Source organism: Tympanuchus pallidicinctus, unplaced genomic scaffold, assembly GCF_026119805.1.
Source record: "Tympanuchus pallidicinctus isolate F22 unplaced genomic scaffold, pur_lepc_1.0 scaffold16, whole genome shotgun sequence".
NCBI lineage: Eukaryota > Metazoa > Chordata > Aves > Galliformes > Phasianidae > Tympanuchus > Tympanuchus pallidicinctus.
Genome location: NW_026294679.1, coordinates 11,591,973 through 11,614,706, shown reverse-complemented (window position 1 = coordinate 11,614,706; position 22,734 = coordinate 11,591,973). Strand labels below are relative to the sequence as shown.

At 41.9% G+C, this 22,734-nt stretch overlaps 2 protein-coding genes across 9 annotated transcripts in view; both read right to left on the bottom strand.

The window, feature by feature from the left end:
• Positions 1-22,734, bottom strand: part of SH3PXD2A (SH3 and PX domains 2A) — a 236,364-nt gene that overhangs the window by 29,979 nt on the left and 183,651 nt on the right. For 6 of the 8 annotated variants that reach the window (XM_052677857.1, XM_052677858.1, XM_052677854.1 and 3 more), the window contains 2 exons: positions 5,317-5,430; positions 1,641-1,724 (listed from right to left, as the gene is read on the bottom strand). In XM_052677857.1, the coding sequence (XP_052533817.1) occupies positions 1,641-1,724; positions 5,317-5,430 (198 nt within the window). The remainder of the gene's footprint in view (positions 1-1,640; positions 1,725-5,316; positions 5,431-22,734) is intronic. The other 2 variants (XM_052677856.1, XM_052677859.1) reach the window with 1 other exon arrangement.
• The window catches only part of ATP5MK (ATP synthase membrane subunit k), a 426,737-nt gene that overhangs the window by 226,108 nt on the left and 177,895 nt on the right, over positions 1-22,734 (bottom strand). The window lies entirely within an intron of this gene.

Genomic DNA, 22,734 nt, shown 5'->3' with positions numbered 1-22,734 from the left:
CTGTTTGGGCCTAAAAGGGAAGAAATTTTTACAGAGCAAGACAAAGGCTGGGGTAGAAGAGACTGTGTGGTGAGGAAGACTGCCAGGGAAGACAGCATGACACCAGCCAGAGGGTAGGGCTGGAAAAGATGTATGCACAGATGATGAGCAGAAGAGGAAAAAGAGGGGAATGCAACTTAGATCCTCGAGTATTACCAGCACAGTATGCTACAGGACTGGCCGTGCAGCCTTAACATTTTTTGAGTTTTGTTTCAGTACAGTATGAATAGGAAAGAAAACACATATTTATATATATGTATTCATATATATATATATGTATTCATATATATATATATATATATATATATATATATATATATATATATATATGTATATATATATAAACTGGTAAAGTGCGCTTAGAAAACTTATTCCCCAAAGTTCTCCTAGTTTGCTATGAAAAAAATAAGTAGCTCCCAAATTCTTTGGGTACAGAAGCTGTTTCTCCCCCCTACATGCCAGCATGTGTGCTTACTGTTGTTTGTTTTTTGACACTTTTGGTGTGTATCTGGTGCCTAAGGCAGGATCTTGCCTTAGAAGACAGTATTGGTTAATGCAGGGTGAAGCTACCCTAGGGAAAGATAACCCCTCCTGTTATTGTGGTTCCCTCAAAGACACTTTGAAGCACAGGTTAAAAAAAAGTCACTGAAGTTATTTGTTGCTTGGAATCTTCATGGGTCTGCACACAGGACTATCACCAAAACCAGGAGAAGGTAAGTTTGAAACTTTAGAAGTACACTTTCTCTTTACTGGGAGCTGGTAAGCTTCTTTTTGCTTATATCTGGTTCCATTCTCTCAGTAAGGTTAAGTAAAACTCACAAAGTGGTACAAGTGGCAGGTTCCCTCCCCCCCTTTATAAAGTGCAGTGAATACCTGGGTGATCCTGCAAGACAGTGGAGAACAAAACAGAAAGTGTACTTTTACTCCAACAAAGTTGAGTTGCATGCTCTGGAGAAGTGCTTGGTTTGGAAGATTCCTCATCAGATTCCAAATGCAACTTCAAAACATGAAGTGAGGCTGATTTTTCCCCCATGCTCCCACCAGACCAAAGCTGAAAAGATGCTGCTGGTGGTGACATTTCAAAGAACTAGGACTGACATCCAGAAGCTCCCAGAACTTCCCTAGAACTCTTCCTCCAGTACTGAGCCCTGCTTACAGGGGAGAGAGGAGACTACACCAAGCATTTTCCAGCGCGCATCTCTGATCTCTTTGGTCATCTCTGATCACTCTGGAATTCTTTTTTGGCTCTTCATAGCCCTGAACGTATCCCTTGTACTTGCGGAGGTAGGAAAGACTGAGTACAGATGCATTCAAACTTAAAACAACAGATGTGAACTCTGCCAGTCTGCACAAGCAGTCACGCTACAGAATTACACATAATTATTTGCCTTCCACTTTTTGAGGTGCCTAACCCTGGCTCCAAGATACCCTCAATCTCTCATATATGACACACACATCAGAACTCTGAAGCTTCAGCCTCCCTCTAGCAGTGTACCGAGGGAGAGAGACCCTGGGGAGCACTCAAGTGCACAAAAGCTGAGGCGGCAGCATGGTTTTCAGTGTGCCTTTAGGGCTGTTGCCACAGGAAGCTATTCATTCACCTCGACTCTGCTGCCTGTTGACTATCCCGCCCAGCGTCCATCGCCGGTCCAGGCGCCTCAGGTGAGCCTTGCGTCGCTTAGAAACTAGTTTGGAACATGGATGGAAACATAAAAGGAAAAAAATAATAATGGTGGGAGGGTGAGAAATAAAAACAAAACATGGCATTTACAAGCACCAGTCTTGTTAAACAAACAGATCAGGTGGGAGGCAGAAACCGGTTTAGTTGATATAGTACAGTAAAACAAGTTAGAATCTTGAGCCTGAGAAATATAAATCACCTAGAACTGTCAAAAATTGCTACTGTTGCTATTGGCTTTAAGAAAAATATGAAAAAACACATGTATACCCAAAAGCAAACTGCACAACAGAGGAAAACTTGCCCGTGGTGACTGCAGTGGCAGGTCAGATCAATATCACAGTACTGTTGCATGTCCTAGTCAGGCTGAAGGCTCTTTGAAGAATTCAGTCCATTCCATGCAACAGTCAAAACCAGAGCTCTAACCCTCTCTAAGCAAATTATCATGTTAAAAAAAAAATAATCCAGGTAGAAAAACAAAGAATATGGCTTCTCATACGTGAGCACACTTAACAGCACTCAGGAACTGAGTTCAAGTGGAGACTGACGTCTCCTTGATTGCAACATATGACTCATAAGTACTGCCACAGATAACGTTCATGATTCAAACAACTTCTAACATACTGATTAAAAATATAAGGAAATAAAAACTTATTTTGATAACTAACCTGTTTTTGAGCAGGCTCAAGAAGCTAACAAGCTAGAAATGTGAATTAGTTCCGCACTCAAACAGTAACTTATGCTTCAAATATAAACAAAGATGAAGGATTTATGGAAATGACACTGTGAGAGCAGCTGTGCACAGAGGACACCACTTGTTTTGCAGATCACATACATGGAACTGAACTTCAGCTCCTTTGTCTACTTGTGAAGATGTGAACACAGAACATTCGGATTGGCACAAAACCTCGACACTTTCCTTTTTCCATGCTTCCAATGGAAGGCCTTCCTTTCTGTTGGAAGCATGCTTGGTGCTATCAGATTAATGCAAAAGCTCTTCATTAATTAATTCCTTTATGTTGACTCTGAAGTCATTTGGGGAATGTACTCTCAGACTCATGAGAGCAGACACCGTGGGATTCCAGAACTGCGCTCCGTAGGCAACCAGGAGCAGCAAAGTGATTTGATCAAGGGAAGGATTGGCTGTTCAAGTAAGAAAATATTAATTAACTTACCCAAACAAGCAGCTGATGCCCCTGACCTCTCCCCCCCAACATCATACTTAGACACCAGAAGGGTTATTTATCAAAACGTATCTAATCCTTTCAGGGGATTATTTCAGAGTTCTGCAGCTTCTGTGGCTGCAAATGTTCATCTGTATTGCTTTCCAAAAGTTTTCCAAACTTTGTAAGAGGCTGATGCTCTAAACACAGGCCCAGGTAGCAGCTGACTGACTGCCCTCATCCTACAGAAAGATGTTGTGCAGGCTCAAATAGAAGGCGGAAACACTTCTGCCATATACACTCTGCACACACAGACTGGGGCACTTAATTGCAACCCAACCAGTTTTATTGGAACCCCCTTCACCTGCTTACTGAGAGTTGGACAGTTGTCTGTGAAAGTATCTTTGTTTCTACACACTCACAGAATCATAGAATCGCTCAGGTTGGAAAAGATCTTAAAGATCATCAAGTCCAACTGCAACCTAGCCATATTACCTTAACTCTAACAATCCTCTGCTAAATCATGTCCCTCAGCACCACATCCAAATGGTTTTACAACACATTCAGGCATGGTGACTCAACCATCTCCCTGGGGAGCCTATTCCAGGGCTTAACAACCCTTTCTGTAAAGAAGTTTTTCCTGATATCCAGCCCAAACTTAGCCTGGCACAACTTGAAGCCATTTCCTCTCGTCCTTCAAGAATTGGTCTTTCCTTATCATAGAACTGTACAATAAGGAAGGACTAACTCTTGAAGAAAGCCTTTCCTTTTTATTAATAAATATTAGGAGGACATTTCACTATGTGGCAAGGAGAATAGCTCTAGTAAATAAAAAAAAAACAAACAAAAAACGAAAGGAGGAAAAGAAGAACAAAAGAAGCCTCAGCTTGTGGTTAATAACATAGAGCAAAGTTACTGAAAAGCAAAGAAAAGTTGGGCACATCAAAGCAGCTGTGGAGGTAATGCAATTAGATTTGTCACTGGGATGGAACTGAACATGGGAAGAATGGTCTCAGATTTCAATGTATCTGGATTTGCAGTAAGACAGGGAATGTGACTGCTGACCATAGCTGAGGAGAGCAACGTAGCAGATTAAAGAGGGCCGAGAAGAGGAAGATAATAAACATTTGATGGATTTTCCATTACCAAGACTGCCATGCAGCAACAACCCTGTGCAGAGTACGCTCCAGAGGGCAACATGAAAGGAAGAGATCTTAAAAGGAAAGCAGTTAAAGCAATAAGGCTGTCAAGCACACGCCATATTTAAGAGTCAGGAAAAGGGAGGCAGTTACATATCAACAGACAAGACATTCTTCAACTCTTTCAGAGAACAGCAGTAAGTTGCTTGCTCTTTACCAGCAGGAACTTCACTAACTGCTTTTGCATCTGCTAAAACGTTGTGTCATAGCAGATTGGTCTACCAGTAGGTCTCTAAATCCTAAGTGACCCAGGATACGGGTAGCTTTGAGTAGGGAAAAAAGAATTAGAGCCAAAGATGTCAATAAGCCATAGATATCACTCCTGATGTCCAGCACAAAATAATGTTCTGGCTGTTAGCTATCTTAATGGGCAGAATCATCCCAACACATCTCAAACCTATCTGTACGACAGGAAGTTCTGTTTGTTTTCCACATACATTGTAGAATAAGCATCATGTCAAAAGCACCTACAAATTTAGCTAGAGATTCATTAGAATGGAGCAAATAATAATGAAAGTGTCCTTTGTACACAGTTACTACATGAAAAGTCCATTAAGATGTGGTTAGTCTTTCATAATGGAAAAGGGGAACACATGAGGCTGTACTGTTCCATTTCTGGAACCTGAATAAGCATCTTTAGCCAAAAAACAGTGCTGCTGAATACATATACATGACAAATGGTATCTCATTTTTAGCAGAATAAGACCTCCGCACACTCACAGACCACAGCAAGCAGCAGTTAAGCTAGTTTCAAGGATTTATTTAAAAAGTGTAATGAGAAGCCACCACTGAAGTTGAACCTCTTTTTCATCGCCTGCGGCTTCAAAAAGCAGCATCTTCCAATTAACAGCTCTCATTTGTATAATTTCTGTAGATAAGCTATGCAAATTCTCTCTTTCAGAAGCCACCACAATCCAAGATCTCTACAAGAACACAGTGCTTGGACTTGCACAAAAGTTGTTTTCATATTGTTTAAGAGTATTAAAATGAACATCATTTCTGCTTTAGAACTTTTGTTACAGTGACAGTCCAAGTTACAAAGGGATTACAGGCTTGTGCTTTTCCCCAGTTTCTTCTGCAACAATTATGTACTGATACAAAAAAGTCAGAGAAGTTCTGCAGTGGTTTAGCAGCCACAAATAGTGGTAAGAGCCTTCATAGTTTGTTTCCTACAGGTGGAAAAGCATAAAGCAAAGCAAGTACCAGTTTCCCCTTGATAACAAAAAGCTTTCCATACCTTCCCCAGTTTTGGATGTGTTGATGTCAGAATCATCTCTGGTTCCATTTTGGGATTCCAGGTATGTAGCAGGGACCCAGCCCTGCTCCTCTGCAGTGCTCACAAACCACCATCCTACAAAAGAAGCAAAAGAAGTTGCTCAGTCAACAGAGTAAGAGCAAGAATAGTGAGATGCTACTGAGAAACAGGTAGAGAGTCAAAACATTTAGAGTAGGTTTAAATCACTCTGAATCCTCCTAGAAAGAGGCTGTTTCTATCAGATACTCTCACAGTGCCAGATGAGTGCACAAGCGAGTCACAAAAATAAAGAAATAATTGTTAAGGACAGTTTCTTCTAAGAAATCTGAAATCTACCCATAACAACTCTGATTGGAGTTATTCAGTTCAGTCTCTCAAAGGTTTCGCAATGTGTACATCTACAGAATTGAAACACTTCCTCAGCACTGGGGAAATGAAGGAGATGGCACAAATCCTGATATGGTGCATCACCAAAAGAAAACAAAACAAAAAAAAAAAGAGTTAAAAAGAGTAACTGAAGGGCACAAATCTCAGATTAGACTATAAGTGCTTCTAGCACACTTGTCACTGAGGCTGTCATTCAACAATCATGACCAGAATTCAACACTCCAGGAAGGACTACTCAGAAATAAGAGGAGAAAACAACTGAAATATGACTTCAGGCTGTAAGCACAAGCTATTTGGCTTCTCTGAATCTCCATGTTTCCATCACCATTTATACAAACATCAATGACAGTGAACTCTATTGAGAGAACCTTTAGGTCACAGCTATGGATGGTTCACCTACAGTCTTACTCGTCCAACTTATAGTTAAGTGCATCCCTGTTGTAACTATCCTTGCCTCTTTTCCTCCTTGGCTCCATTCAGCTATAGACTCTTGTGTTAAGTTCAATTTAAAGCTGCTCACCCAACAAACCGTGGCTGTCAGTTGCAAGTAGAACTACATTTTGCTCCCATCAGGTAAGGGCAGGGTTAAGATACAGGACAATAAAAAGCTAAGGAAACAATGGAAATGTTTTACCTTCTATAATATCTCCCCAAAAATGCAAGCTGATTTGTCAGAATAGCACCAGCTATTGTTCAACACCAGTTTCAGAGCCTCCCCAAAGGGAGATGAGAAAGCAGTTATTTCTGCACAAGCGCTTCAAAACAGTTTACATACTTTAATGGCCATCATAAAACCAAGAAATTTCACAGGAACCTGAACCTGCCTGTAATGAGCTAAGACAGAGACAAGCTGGCTGGTTTATAAATAGATGGGGCACAAACTTAATACATTTATGGCAAATCACAGACTCACATGGTGGCCACAGAGCCCTTCTGCAACCCTTCTCCTCTCACATTCATATCAAAATTTGTTAGGGAAGGTTGTACTGGAAGACAGGAGTTAGAATTCCTCATTTTCCTTCCTGGAGCCTGCTGCAGGGAGACATGTGGCCCAAGGAACAAACCCTCTTGCTTGTCACAGCACAGCTGCTAGGTTGCTCTATTTATTTACCCTCCAAGCTCAGACACGGCTTTCCATTTTCTGGCCCAGCAGAGGGTTGGAAACTTCGCTTCACAAAGCTCATGGTTGGAAAGTTTAAATTTAGTTATTCCTCCTCAGCAGGAGGTGGATTCTCTTGCCACGAAGGCCACAGCAGCAAGCACTCAGAATCTGCCAGAGAGTTTCAAAAATGCATCTTCATGGTTGTTCCTCATTTACCAGTAATGCATTGACATGGGTAGCAAACACAGTTCAGTACATGCTTGTAATTAAGCACAAAAAGAAGAAAAGTACGAATGGATGCTCACAAGAAAAATGTGGAGTTTTAGAGTGGACAGGCAGAAATTGCTAAGGTAGCTCATACTTTACAAAGTAAGGTATCTGAATTATGATGGCACACCTAAGCCATATCCTTTACTGAAAGTAAATAACATAGGGCAAGAACTTAAGAGCCTCCTAGAAGAAAGTGGCGGAAGGGCAAGTAAGTGCCACAATGCAGCTTGTGCATGACACCCACAACTTGCAGAAAGCAAGTCTGCCCAGCTGTTAATGCCGTAGCTTGCTCTGCACTACCAATCCATCAAAAATATGACAGCAGCTGCTATTTGGCCCCACCAGCACCACCTATTTATTTATTTATTTATTTAGCAAGTTCACACAGTTCCTGGTCTACAGGCAAGTTAGCCAGATTGGCCTTTGTTTGCAGAAAGTAAGACTAAAATAAGGCAACTACTGCTTGTCCCTCCCCTGCCATCTTTCCCAAACCATCACGGTATTGCAGAAACGTTGTTAGAAAATTTACTTTTGAAACAGAACAAAACACTGCATTTATTTTGAGTTTTCTCTCCACGCTGGAGTTTAGCTCAACTTCACAATTCATTATTAAAACCATTCTACAGCAACATCTGCATGGAATTATGTAAAGTTATCTGTGTGCACTGCCAAGCCAGTCTGAGGTTCGCTCTTGCACTCACACCATCTGTAAAAATTAGGCAGTGACTTGTAGCTCGAGTTAACCCTTACAGATACCTCTGACTCTCAGACATCAATATGCAGCTCTAAAGCTGATGTGGCATGGATGTCTAGATGGAGATTATAACCTGGACCTCAGCCCTGGTAAGGATTCAAAGAGAGTTTCAGTCCCAGAGGAGGCACATAGAGAACTATAGCCATGGCATCAAGCTCAGCTTAAGTTTTGCTGTATTACTCAAAATTGTGCCTTAATATTAATCCAGGAATACAAATTTCTAAGGTAAGCATGCAACATTCTCTCCACGTGAGTTGGACTTTTTGGTTGGCATACGTCAGCATCCTTCGCTGCAATAGCCAAGACACCTCAATACTCACAAGGTCCATCTAGCTTCTGATCGCTCAGATTTTGGTACGGATCTACATCAGCTATTAAGGGATGAAAGAGTTCCACTTCTACTACAATGATGACTGTGAAACAGATTAGCGACATTTAAGAATAAGTGACCCCAAAAAGAGATTCTAAGAATCATAATTCTGATTTTAATTATATTCCTAGCTCTCTCACCAAAAGGCTTTAAAAAATGTAGAATTAAGGAAGCAAGGGTTCTCGTCAACCAACCCTACTGGAAACCACCAGAAAACAGTGATTCACAAAACAGTTATAGGACTATATTTTGTGAAAGTTTCAATTATGTTGACCCTCACCCATCTTTGCTTCCATATTTCTGCACACAGACAGGAAATTTAGGGCTTGAACAAAAGTAGCTTATGAGGTGCCACAAAAAAAATCTTAAAAAAAAAAAAAAAAAAAAAACAAAAAAAAAAAACAAAAACCATGATCTTGCTGAATACTGGCCTCTAGTTCTCCCCTCAGCCATTAAGTTCTCTGTAGATCTTTACCGCCAACTTTTAAATTAACCAAAATAAACAAGGGTAGCAACACTGTAAAAAGGGAATAAGAATCTCTCCTGCATGAGTGGACAACACATTCTTCTAAACAAACACTTACATAACACTCCACCTCTCAAGAGTCTTGGAAAAACCACACTTACGCAGCAGTTTGGTACATCTGGATGTGCTCTTTGCAGTTCAGAGAGCTGCTACCTTTAAGTCTTTGTGCCTTAGATCAAGAAACCTCAAAAGACAGTTCCAACAATTTGAGTTGCCCTGCAAAGCAGTACTAGATGCTATCAGGCCTCTTCAAATATGGCACACAGACGTTTTCACACCAACAGCTGACTATTTTCACTCAGAGATGCTGTCTGCTTTTTTAAAGAACAGCTCGGGTGTGAGCATTGCAGTACAGATGCAGGCACTTGCTTTTTCCTCCCCTCTGGAGCTCTTACTTCCCACACAGTGCATGTATATTTGATACACATAGAAAAGTCAGTTATAATTGCTTTGGACAGACCTCCAAAGAACACGCAGAAGAAGAAAGACATCAGAAGTAGCATTTTGCATGAGGGATTTTGTGCAGTAAGCATATTCCCACACCCACTTCCTAAATTTTCACTGCAGTGTCCGTATACTGTTAGATATTACCATTGTACATGTTGGCTCTTCTCTCTGCACCGGGCTGCTTATTCACACACATTTGGCAACAGCACCTGGTTGACAGCACTGAAATCACATGAAATAAGGCCAGTGCCTGATTTCAGAGCATTTTACATGCTTGCGATCACAAAGAGGCATCTTTCTGTTATATATGCTCATACATGCAAGAGGTCTTCCTCACATGGCCCTTACTGTGGTTTAGGGTATAGAGGTCCATATGTGAGTCACTGCCCATCAGACTGAGGCTGTCATCTCTGGGTGAATTATTAAAGTCAGTGAAATATTAAAGGCAGCTTTCATCTTCAAACACAGGGTTTCTCAGCCTGTGTGCACCACAGATTTCATGGTAGCCATAAGCAAGGTTTACCTCCTTTTAAACATGGAAGCAGGGCTCAAACAGAGGATGTGCTAAAAGAAAAAAGATGTACTTGTACCAGACATCCCACTGGAACATAATGAAGATTGACAGCACAGATTCACAGCCTTTTACGTACCATACCAAAGCAGACTGGGCCACATGTTAGAATCACACAGAATCACAGAATTGTAGGGGTTGGAAGGGACCTCCAGAGATCATCGTGTCCAACCCCCCTGCAAACCAGGTTCCCTACATCAGGTTGCACAGATAGGCATCCAGGCCGGTCTTGAACATCTCCAGAGAAGGAGACTCCAATATTAGGATTGCAGCTCAACTGCATGTCGTGACCCCTCCAATCAGTTCAAGTCCTAGAGCTACATCCTAGCAGCACAGTACCTATGCATTTCCAGGGGCAAATCCATTCCCAACTGGAAGCCCCATTTTGCAAAAGCAGTCAAGTGTACAAGGGTTCTAATCTAACTTGCAACTACTTGCGGTTGACCTCTAGGTACATACAACTTCAGGAGTAAACAAAAAACAAATCCACTATAGCCTATATTATTGCTCTTCTCCAAGAGGTTTTCAAATTTGCTGAGGAAATACCCCAAGAACTTTACATTGCTCTGGCTGGGCAGCAGAGTTGCTAGATTTCTCATGTGAGAGAAAAGAGAAAGGTGTCTTGCCTGCAGTTCCTCTTCTGGTAGTCCAACATAGGAGAAAACTTGTCAGGCACCACAGGAATTGCAATTTCTATATGAGCCATGAAACAGGTTTTCTATCAGACCACCAAAAGCTGAATGGAGAACTACAAACATAAAAACTCCAGTACTACTGTTTCATTGGTTTTTTTTGTCTGTTTTTTGAAGGAATGTGAGCATTCTCCCTCTCAAAGAAAATAAGTTAAGTTTGGAGAGTCAAAGACAGTCAAGAGTCAGCCCATCTAAGTGCTTGCATGCTCCAGAGCCTTGCTTCAGCGTTTTACAAGAAACCCTACACCAACATAACAGCAGCTTCAGCTTAAGAGCATCACTTAAGAGCCCTGTGAACCCAAAGCAAATATAGAATGCACAGGAGACACTTTTCTCTCCTCCACCTTTTTTAAAAGGAATCTGAATGCTAAGTTGTGTTTTCAAGGTAAAGGCTACAGCAGTTTTGGCTTAATTTGGTGATGGAAACAATGTCTGAGAAGAGGGCTTCCTGAGGAGAGGGAAGAGATGGGAAGTAGGAGGTGGGGACCTCTGGATGGCTGGTCTCTGCTGATATCATTTTTTTGGCTATTAACAGAACAGCACTTTGCCTTATGGAGCTGAAAGTCAGAACAGAAGGCCAAGAACTGAGACCAGGATTTGCTGTTCTCCAGCAATATTTGATAGTAATAGCTAAACAGCTAATACTTAGGGCTCAGCAGCAGCACAGGGAATTGAATTCCTTGCACTACTCCAGTTATTACTGAATTCAGAAAAACCAGAAATGAATCCTAAAGTCTGTGCGGTGTTACAAGTGAAAGAGTCATCTTTTCCTTGTAATAACTACCTGTTAAGGTAACTAGTTGCTTCCAGTCTATGTGGCTACGGACTTGCTGTCCCAATCCTTCAAGTTAGCCATCTTTTTCCACCCTTACTACCAATCACATGAGCTTGGCAGATGGAAGCTCTTCAGCTGTGCCTTTAGTACCTCTCTCCCCCTTGCTGCTATACTCAGTTCCTTTGGTTGCAGAGCTAGCTGGCATGAAGGATGCACTATATGTGAATAAAATATTTAATTATTGCTGTCACACAAGTTTTTCCTGGACCAAAAGTAGCTGAGCTGCCTAGGTATGTACATAAGCACTCAACTGAGAGCCCCCAAGTGAATCTCAAATTCTGGCTTTAACATCTAGCTTGCCTGGATTTCTTTCACATCACATTATATGCACAAACATATGTAGAAATTCACACCCTGACCTCTGCATTCAAATAAGTATAATTCTAGTCTTCTACTGGGATTGGAGCTGTATTTTCTTGTACTTCTGGAATAAGCAGAAATGTTTAGAACATGGGAAAAATTCATGGGAAAAGCAAGAACTGGATAATATACAAATCAGCTCTAATACTTTATGGGTTACATCACTAACAGAGACGATGGATATTCGGAGTCTTAGACAACGAGGAAATACCACATTACTGTGTTTGTTCAAGTCTTATATGCAAGTAGGTGGTAAGTCGTCCAGAGGTACACATTTGGAAAAATACTTACACACTTATCTCTTATTATAATAGGGAAATTATGCCTGTACACGTAAGTGTAAAATGTTTATCTTAGCATTCTGATAACATTAAACTCCCCTTATGCTGGATCTGCAGCTATTTGCTATGGCTCAGTAGATACCTAAGGGCTTCCCCTCCCTGTTTTTTTTTTTTTTGTTTTAAGAAAAAAAGACCTCAAGCTCATGTATTGACACAGCTGGAATGAAGGCATCTGCCAAACACGTTCTCAAAAATTGGCACGTACATCCACGAGGCCATTGTATAATCCAGTACAAATTACACCAGTTGTGTCCTTAAAGCAAGGAAATAAATGCACTATTACATTAACAGCTATGCAAAAGTCTTGGAAATGTCCTGCAAATCCCAGGCAAAGTCCCACCAAGCTCTATATCACCAGCTTTCCCCAAATTATCAAGTACCCTGGGCTCCCAAAAGAGAAGCAGAAGAAAGTACTACTAGCTTTGCCAGTTGCAAAAAAAACAGTCACCATGCCCAAACGTTGGCCAGCATCACAGGCTACTGAGGGCTGAAAGAGAACAGAGCAATGAAAAAGCCAGCAGGTTGCAAGTTGCAAAAAGGAAAAGATATTTCGAGTTTCAAATATACTAATGCCTTCTGAAAATAAATTTAATAGAGTCTTCCCCTTCCTGCTTTACTTGTTTCATGAACACCTCATGGTGAAACTGTCTGCAGTGTGTGCATTCCATATAAGCCAAGCAGTTTGTGGTTCACAGCCTTTGCTCAATACAGAAACAAAGGAACTAAGAGAGGAGTGTTTTTCTCGGAGGAACTATCAATCATGACAAGGAACAAAGCTTTCTTTTGGTGGGCATACTGTACTGCATAGGCAGCCTGGCTGCAGCTGTCAGCCTGTGAATGTCAAGCGCTGCTCAGTAAGAGAGCAAAACAAGATCCACCGTAGCCAGAAAGCTTTCAGAAGGCCACTGACTTGCACTGGCCAGCCTGATCCTATTATGTGACCTGCAGAACCAACCTAGGTATTCCAGAAAATACTTCATTCTACTTATTTCAGAAAATACTGCAGATTTTCCTTTTTCCATCGAATTGGCTTGGAAACAGGACTTCCTGCCTGACCTTCAAGTCTGATTGCAATACAGATTAGTTTTCTCTTCCTTTTCCTCAATCTTCTTTCTCTTGTAAAGTGACAGATCTACACGTATTCCTCTCTCAGCAAAGAAATCTTTGATTGTAGTAACCATAAGATAAGATTGCTAGAGAACACACTGAATAGCCAGTACAAAAAGCTGTGTGTGGGGTCTGTACGGGCATCATGTGGTACCTGTACAGTGCCTTCCTCTCTTGTGACACAAGCCCTCAGAAGCTAACCAGTGAGGATGCCAACTGCAGCCTCTCTCTTTCAGTACAGCTTCTCTGATCATTCAGGTCATTCATGGGCCACTTTCCTTGCTGTGTCCTTAATTACAGCCTACAGACTTTCATCTCTACTTCCAATAGGACTTCTGTTTTTTATCTAGTTAGTGCTTTTACTCTTGGGAAGATCCAGCCGAAGTCGGGAAGCCAAACAATAAGCCCTCCCTTGCCCTACTCAAAGCCTGTTCAGCCATCTCCTCTCCAGCAACACATCATTTCTACATTTACACCTACTTTATAGATCTGAGTGAGGGTTCATGCCCAAATGATATCATGGACTCCACGTCTGTAGCCATTAGTAACTTAAGGAAGCCCCAGCTCCAAGTGAGTTTGTTGAGGTGTAGGTAGAGAAAGATTGAGGCAAACAGTGCAGAACACACAGATCCAGGTGGTCGCTCTATGGCAAAAGAGCAACCCATTGCCTTCAGAAAGGCTATGCCTGCAGCAGATTTCCCAGAGCAAACGGTTACAGTGAAAGCATGCAAATAGATGGCCTTCCACCCCATAGGAGCATCTCAGCCCCAGGAACCAATGGAGGCTCTCATTACCAGTTGTGAGGTTGCGTTTTCTGTGGTCAGCCAACAGGGTGCAATAGCCAAACTCGCATGCAATTTCCTTTACCTTCACAGGACTTAATCTTAAAGCAAACATATTTTGTGTCCAAGCTTTCTCTAGGAAAACATGAATAAGCTTTCAAATGGGTCTCATGGTAATCCTGTCCAAAGATTACAAATTACTTCCTAGAGGTTTAAAATGTTACAGACCCCCAGACCCAGCAGATAGGAGACAGCCTTCACAGGCAGCAGAGAATAGCCAGTATTCACAGCCCACACAGACTGACAAGTTGTTTTCCTTTTAATTTCTTTTTCTGAAGTCTTCAGAGAATGCAATGTCATTTGCTTACTGAGAAATCCTCAAAGCCACATGGATTCAGGAAAAAGAGACACTGTGGACAAGGAGTGATCCTAGCAGTGTACAAAACGGCACTCCAGGTGCTAGAGTTGCATAGGAATCCCATTTTTCAGTCAAAAATACAGCAGCCACCTCTGAGACAGACTTCAGTAACTTCAGGGCAGAATCCAGCAGCACTGGGCAAAAGCTTGAAGCAAGGAACAAAGACCATTCAGCAGAAGTCAAAAGATAAAGCAGGCAGTGATATTGGCTCAGTCTGAAGCACAGCTGGGCTACCTAGCTAAAGATACTGCCTTTTACAAGCAGCTCTATGGAATCCTTCAGAGCCATGAAGCTCCTCCTGCTAAAGGAGACACTTTGGTCTCCTGGTGCCCCGCTTAGTGTGTAAAGCAACATCACACAGCACTTGGCCATCTCAGAAACGGCCATTTCCATACCCCAGCTGTTCCCTGGAGCTCTGCTTTCCAAAAACAGCTTCTGTCCAGCTCTATTTATTAGATCTGGCAAGACCGTAGCCCAGATGGTACATTATCGCAAGTACTGATGTAAGAAGCTGAATGCTCTGCTCGCCCTCAGACACCACTTCATTGCTTTTCTCCCGAGCTTCATTCAAGCCATGTTTCTGCAGTGACCCCAGGAGCTGAGCCTCAAAGAGCTGCCTGCACAGGGCAGCAGGAAATGACAGCTTTGGAAACAAGTACCAGAGTGATGAATAGCAGGCTACAGAGCTCCCTGAGCTAGCGGGCTGCCAACTAGTGAGCTGCATTGCATTGGACAAGGACATACATGGCAAGTAGTATCACCCACATGCCCCAGAAGAGATTACAAACCCACTTCAGTATTTTCTGAAGGCTTTTTCCAAACCTCTCTGAAATTTAGAGACTTACAGGCACATTACTATGTTTTGCTCAGCTGGACGGATCCATTTTGAGCTACCAGAGGAAAAATCAAAAGAAAAAAATAGAGAAGAAAAAAAAACAAACAAGGAAAGATTTGCCTTTTACCTTTAATTGTGATATGAATATCCAGACTATAGGAATAGCCTGTGCAGGTGGAAACAGAAGAGGACATTCACCTTTAGGAAGGAGAAACCTGAGCTTATCCATGCAGAATTGAAAACCAAACAGGAGTTAGTGGGGTTTCTGCTTCCATTAACTCAAACAAAAAGGTGGGCTGGCAGTGTAAGAAGAGAAGGTGAATACACAGAAGCTGCTGAGACAGAAACTTCTGATAAGTTGCTCATCTTCTCTCTCAACAGAAAAGCACTCCTATGCTGCAGAAAATATTTGGCTTAGCAGCCAGGTAGGAAGAATGCTTGAGCATCTCCATAGGGCTTTTGCTATATGGCAGTAAGGATACCATTTCCTTACAGCTTGCTTAGCTGTGTCACCTGGGACACTGACTTTAAAGAGAGGTATTTAGCCTTTGGTGCTCTATACAGATCTGAGAAGCAGCCTAGACCCAGAGAGAACTGCTCTGTTTCAAGACTAGCACCTCATGAAGCCTTGCAACTATGGAAGCAACAACTACTTTCCTATTATTCAGAGAAAGGCTGTCTTGCCACCTGTGTCAGTTACCACAATGACTCGAGAAAGGCACAGTCAAGTATGCAGTAAGTCAGAATTCCAATATTTAAATATTCTCATACTCTGATCCTCTTTCCTGTCTCTTCAAGCTTAGTCAAACAAAACACAGATCTGCTGGCAATAATCACTGAAGTGATCTGATACTAAGTAAGGGTCAGCCAGGCAAATTAATGAAGCAAGATACAGAAAAACTGTCTATCGCCATGCATTTTACAGAGCTGAAACAAGACAAATATAACATTGTGAGGCTTATTCCTTTCCATTAAGAACAGATCAACCATGAAATAAGGGTAGGAGTAATGCTGTCCCTGGGTGAAAAGCAGAGATTTGCAGACCCTCCATTAGGAATACACATGCATTACACAGTACAGACCCACTAAAAATAAATAAACAGCACAGCAAGGGATTACCTAAACCTGTTAGATGGATGACACAGAAGCACAGAGTTTATCTTTCCAACAGACAGCCACTTAAGCTTACCCTATGAGTGACTGCAACATCAAGCCATTCCCTCTCCTCAGTCCAACACTACCAAAAGAGGATACGTTAGACTGTCTGGACACCCTGCTGCCACTTTCCTTGCTTAGGCAACTATTTTTCTCGAATCATTCCAATGCCAACATCATAGAAAACTGAAATTTTTGCATGCTGCACATCTCTGCTTTTCAGAAATTCACTTTCTGCAGATCTTGAGGTGCTTTCAACTCTGAGTAACGGCTGGCTAGAAGACAGGAGCACCACTGGCACATCCAAATACTGAAAGAGCACACCAAGAACAGGTTTAGTTAGTTTGGGTTTGCTCTCCCCATCAGAGCTCAAAGCTGAGAGCATCAGATGTATTCTGGAAAGCCTTCGAGAAGCAGTGCTCCATTAGGACTGCTACTGGGGCTGGAGAAGCTCTGGGGAGTTCTCTGCAGAAGAATTGAGAACCAAACCGATTCTTTTCAAGGGGGAAGATTTTTCCTCCCTAAAGTCTTACTTATTTCCCTTCCCCTCCCCCACCATCCAGATTCGAACAGTGTTCCCTTTGTCTAACACTTCTGTAGACAACCATTCTCTGGAGACAAGGCCTAAAAGTCTAGCACAACAGGACCCTGATGTCAGCTGGGCCTTAGGCACTGCCATAAAAAACAAAAACAAAAAACAGATCACAGAGGCATGGCTCTGGCAGTGTAAACCAGTCTGGATAGTAAATAAGTCTGGGTAGGTCTGTTAGTTGCCATACTAATTATGATGTTGGAATGCTACAGTTGAACAAAAGCTTACATACCCTGAAAATTTATGCTAAAACATCCCATTTAGTAACTACGTGAACATTTGGAGGGGTAAGATAGAGTTCACTGCAATAAAATTGAAGGTAAGCAACAGCGCACCTCCAGCAAGAGCAACTGAGCTATTAGCACCTTTTAGGTTGACTAATGAATTGATTTGCTTCTATTTGGATGCAACAAATGATGTGTGACAGAAGGAAGGGATCTCAAGAGCACCTTTTCCCCATAAGGCTCCAAGAAGCATTTAGTCAACTCTGCTCACATTTGTTTCTTTAAGTCCTGATCCCTATGGAGAAGATAATACTTATTAAAATTCAGAGTTTCTTAGGACATTTGCTGATGTGACTTAAAGATGTCATCATGGCTACAGTTTATTTCCAGGAGTTGTCTTTCCATATTTTCCACCAGGAGATGCAGATATCCTCCTCCTTCTTCCTTGCTTTCCATAGAAAACAGGATAAACAACACCATTAACTAATCGACTTCATGTTTTTGTACTAGTTTTGACTTTTTTTTTCTGGGCAGCCTGCTTCAGTGAGCCAGGGAGCTGACTATTGTTAAGTAGAGGCAATCTCTCTGCTCCTGGCCTGTTTTCTCTACTGCTTGCCAGCACTTACTGCCCATCACCACAAAGGAATGGAGCTACTCACTTCATGCCATTTTCACCTCTATTTTTAGAGCTCTAACAAGGTTCACACTGTAGTTTATTTATGAAAGTAGGATGTGTTTGATTTTGACCTGTATTATCCAAGCAGCTCTGGTCTCCTTTCAGTAAAGGTATTCAGCAGGAAAGTAAAACACCCCCAAGACCACATGTCCTAGTTAGGTGGGGAAGAGGCATAGCGTGGTCACATTCTCACAGAAATTAAAAACAAAAACCCATCAGTGCAGAGGCCTTGTTACCCCACCAAGGGCCATGCCTGCACCACAGAGCAGCTAGGCATCGAGCTTACTGCTGTTCTGGGCTGCTACTTCCAGCCTGCCTCACGTTTTCCTCCCAGCTACAACTCAGGCCTTTGGATGAGCCCATGCTTATTTATTCACAGCTCAGTTTTCCAAATCCACAACAGAGCCAAGGAAGCAAAACAGTTTCTCCAGATGAGGTCCTGGAAATTAGCTAGAAAGATCTCAGTCCTACAGAGGAAGAGTCCTGCAGATGCTCACACTTCAAACTCAACGAGGATTTGCAACAGACACAGGTATTCCTTAACTGGCAACAAAAAAAGCCAGATGAAGGTTTGTGACTGGGGAAAAAAGGAGAAGACAAAAATAAAACAAAACCCACCACAATAAAAACAAACCACATGCCAATATTTCTAGTCCAAACATTTCTTTATTGTTAAAGAAACCCCAAACATGGTTTACCTACCTATAACACACCTTGGGATAAGGTCAGGTTTCAGGATGGAGCTCAGGGACTCTCTCATTTGCTGCTGAAAACCATTACTACAACTTGATATGATAACCAACACTTAATCTAAGCGAAGGTAGTGAGGAGTAACAGAAGTGAATGAGGAAGGGCACCCACCAGCCCTGCCTTCAACCACTGCTGTCAGACCTCAGCATACATGTGTCTCACAGCTACACAAACTGCACCTGAGTCTTTAGACTATTCTTGGTTTTTAGCTTTTAGGAAGTGTTGCTACTTCATTACATGAATGATTTTAATTAACTTTTTTTTTTATTTAAACAGTTCTCTTTGTTACACACTTGTCTAAGTGTGATCCCATGCCACTATTTCTATGCCTATAGCTATACCATTTAAAATGGGATTGACACAGAGACTTATTTTGCAAGCAAGACACCTGTCTATAACCAGCATCAAGCCTCACAAGCACAAGGTTTAACTGACATATAGCAAAAGACTATATACTATACTACTACTACTTACTATAGAGAGGAGTTATTGATTAAAAAGCCCAAAACACTCAAAAAGAAAGAAAAGCAGCTAAGGCACCCCCTGCCAACTTGAGCCTGCTGTAAGTTTGAAGAGAGAACAAAATGAACTTTAGTTTGACTCCTCTGCGCTCAGAATTACTCTGTGACAACGATTCCCTGCTGCCAACACACACTCCAGCTCAGAGCATGGGATGACAGTGTCCAAGCCAAATACAAGCATGGCTAGAAAGCCTTGCAGCAGATTCAACAGTTCTTCTCAGTACTGATACAGCAAGTACATCTGGGGCACCCTGGCTATGTTAAGGGCACATTCCTTGGCTGAGCCAAAAGCTGTTGAGCACTACTGCAGACACCACTGATGATTATCTCTGCAGCACTGATACAGCACTTCCAGCAAATCCCCAAGCTGGCAGATGGGGATTCTTGGGAATGAGAGTTGCAAGAAGCCCCAAAAGAGTTTATAATCTCTCTCAGATCATCTCAAGTCCAACAAGGAAAATGTGCCAAAAACATCTGTACTTTGAATCATAACGAAGCGCTCAGTAAGAGGCTGGACTTCCTGAAAGCCAGCTGCAAGCAAAGGCAGCTCTTGGTCATCAGTGTCACCTTTGCATCCTGAGGCCAACTCAAATATGATTGTATGTGGGAGTAGGAGTTTTACTTGTAAAGGCCAGAGCTTCATTCATGCATCTCTAAAATCAAGCCATTTGCCCCTTCAAGCACTCTCTAGAGATTTGGGATCCCACAGAAACACAGGGCTGCACACAGCCATGTTTCTCAAGTTGGTTTTTTGTTGTTGTTGTTTGTTTTTAATATTAGAAAAAAAAATAGTAAAAACTGCCCTTACAGTGATGGTATCACCTAATGAAAGAAATAAAGTGAAATACAAAGTTCTTCATTACCCATTTCTTTAAACATCAACACTCCTGTAGCTACTTTTATTACCTGGACATCAGGAAAGCTAAAGAAAAGAATATATATATATATAAAATATATATATATAAAATCATACTGAACCATAGTTACAGTGCATCAAATCCAAGCCAACTGTACCAGGCTCCCTTTTGGGTCTGTACACAGTGTCATTTTCATCTTACCCCAGCTGCCGTCCCCCATAGATTTAGCAGTACATAGATTCAGCAGTACAGCATGACTGTCCAGCTAACACCAAGCTAACATCAGCACGTACTAGTAAAATCTCTGCTCATCTAAATCAGAGATAATTCGGTGGGGTACCAGAAGACTTAGGAAGACAGCAGACATCTCCATCAGCAGCAAGCTCTTGCCCATGCAGCACAGCCTGGGCCAACAAGGACTCCAGCATTTTCAAGCTCCCCCCACTAGACTCACCCCAGTGTTCACACTTTGCGATGGTTTAAAGTTCCCAAATCAGAAGCATTGCTGGATTTCCAACTTCTAGATATCCCTATGCCAGCAAGGAAAAAAAAACCTGAAGATTTTAATTATTTTCCAGATTGCATACCAGGCTTAATTCCTTATTCTCTGTTACTATTGTCTGTGAGTTCACTTGACAATTTTCAGCCCTGCAGATTTACAACCATTCCTAGCAAAGTATTTCATCCACAAATAAACGTAACCAGCCTTTTTTTCTGAAGGCAAGGGGAAAAATATATAGAAAGCACACAGATGTTTGGCAAGCACATCAAAGCAAAGCTAGTCAGTACAAAAATCCTCACCACTAAGACATTCTCATTGCTTTAACAATACAATCAAGTTTTAAATATGAACAGAGGAGGATTCCAAATGGGTGCATAGCATTTACAATAATAAACTGGAATTGCACAGAAACCTGGGCTACAGAGGGGTATATGCTAAATCCAACAGAACCACACCACATCTTCATGTGTCACTTCACTATGCAAAGCCAGTCGCACAGAGTCTGTGCAAATCTTTGTTTTTCACATTAATGTGACATTAGATGAAGTTGGGCAGAGATATCAACTCCTGGCCAGTAGGTATCAGCTTAACTGTCTTTGGCACGGTTGTACTTCTATTCTCTGCATAAATGGAGAGTACAGTTTTTGGCTCTCCAAGCCCTCAATACACTGCTGAACCATGTACATTCACTTAGATGCTCTTGGATCTTTGGAGAGCAGAGAGCACTTTCCCCTCTGACAATATTTCATAACTTCAACACATAATACCTTTTCCAAAGGAGGACAGATGTGCAGGAACAGCTTAAGTCTTCCAAGAAGTTTTCCATTAGGATCTTGGTTTTCTCTGGCTATGTAGCCCAGTCGCATAACCATGGCCCCTCAAGGCTGGAGATGGGAAACCATTACTTGAGCTTTCCTTGCTGACAGCAGACTGAAGTCCTGCTCAGACACTGCAGCAAACAGGTCTGCCTGCCTGCAGCTAGTCACCCTTTTCTGGGAAGCTCTGAAAAGTGATTATGCACTTGTCTTACAAGGGACATTTCAGCCAGAATCAGTCATGTCAAACATTCAACCTTTTGAGGCATAGAAAGGTATCATATGGGCTTTAGGAGAAATGGCTCTATTTTGCTTTCAGAATGCTGGACATCTGAACTAAAGGAAACTCTTAGATCGGGTTTTTGTTCATTTCTTTTGATGTTTTGTTGTTTGGTGGGGTGTTTTTTTCCTTTTCTTTTTTTTTTTTCCTCCTCTCTCCTGAAGAGATCCAAACTCCGAGAATTTCATTCTCTCATGCCAAAGTCATCAATAAAAATACCCAGATCTTCCACATGCCACAGTAAGAGAAGCCATTTAATAGTAAGCTCCCATCCATGAGGAGAATCACACTTCAGGTCACAGCTACTTCCCTTTGCAACAGGGAGATCACATTCTGCAAGTGAGCTCCTCCTGCACAAGCAGCATCAGGCTATTCAGTCAACCTGGAGGACAAACTGCACAGGGAAGGGAGTTTGCCATGTTCCACAAGGTGACAGTGAATCCATGATGGTATGTTCAAGACAGGCTACCATGGGCTAAAGTAGTAGAAACCTTTCAAAAACAAGGAGAAAGACAGATGCAATGGGAAAGAACACAGACTTATTCCCTGAATTTCAAGGCAAAGTCAAGCTTTCAGTAGGAATTTGGAAAGAAGGAGAAAGGCAGCCACAAGTCAGCTTTCTGACACTTGTGTACATTCCTATTAGGACTCGCTAACTTTTGCTTACTCTTTTTTGTTATTTGTTTTTCCACCAGGAAAGCCCTATGCTGCTATCATATGATTAAGAAGCCACTCACTAATCTCAACAAAAATCCAACACTTGAGTGTCTTTGGCTTTAGCCACTGTACAGAAAGCATTTGGGATTCTGGAGCATTTGACAGCTTTCCCCTCCTCCAGGACTGACATTAACCAAAAGCCTCCTATCCAAAATAAAAATGCTAGACAGAACACAACTTGCATTCCTCCTGTTTTGGGAAAGTCTGGATTGGAAACCTATTTTCTCATCTTGAACCCATGTGTATCTGTCGAAGTGTAGTTCAGGAACCATATGACATTAACAGCTTATTCCTGTGAATGCTACAGCAAGCCTATAAAAGAGTGGGAATCTTCAGCAAGATGCTCTACAAAATGCAACACAAATCAAAGGAAACACTGGTTGTATTCCTACTGCTGCCCACGAAATACCTTTCACTGCAGAGAAGAGAACTGTTGGGAAAAAATGACTGTGACAAGCCTGCAAAACACCATCTCTGTAAGCAGAGGCTGAGTACTGGGCTCATATTTCATCCC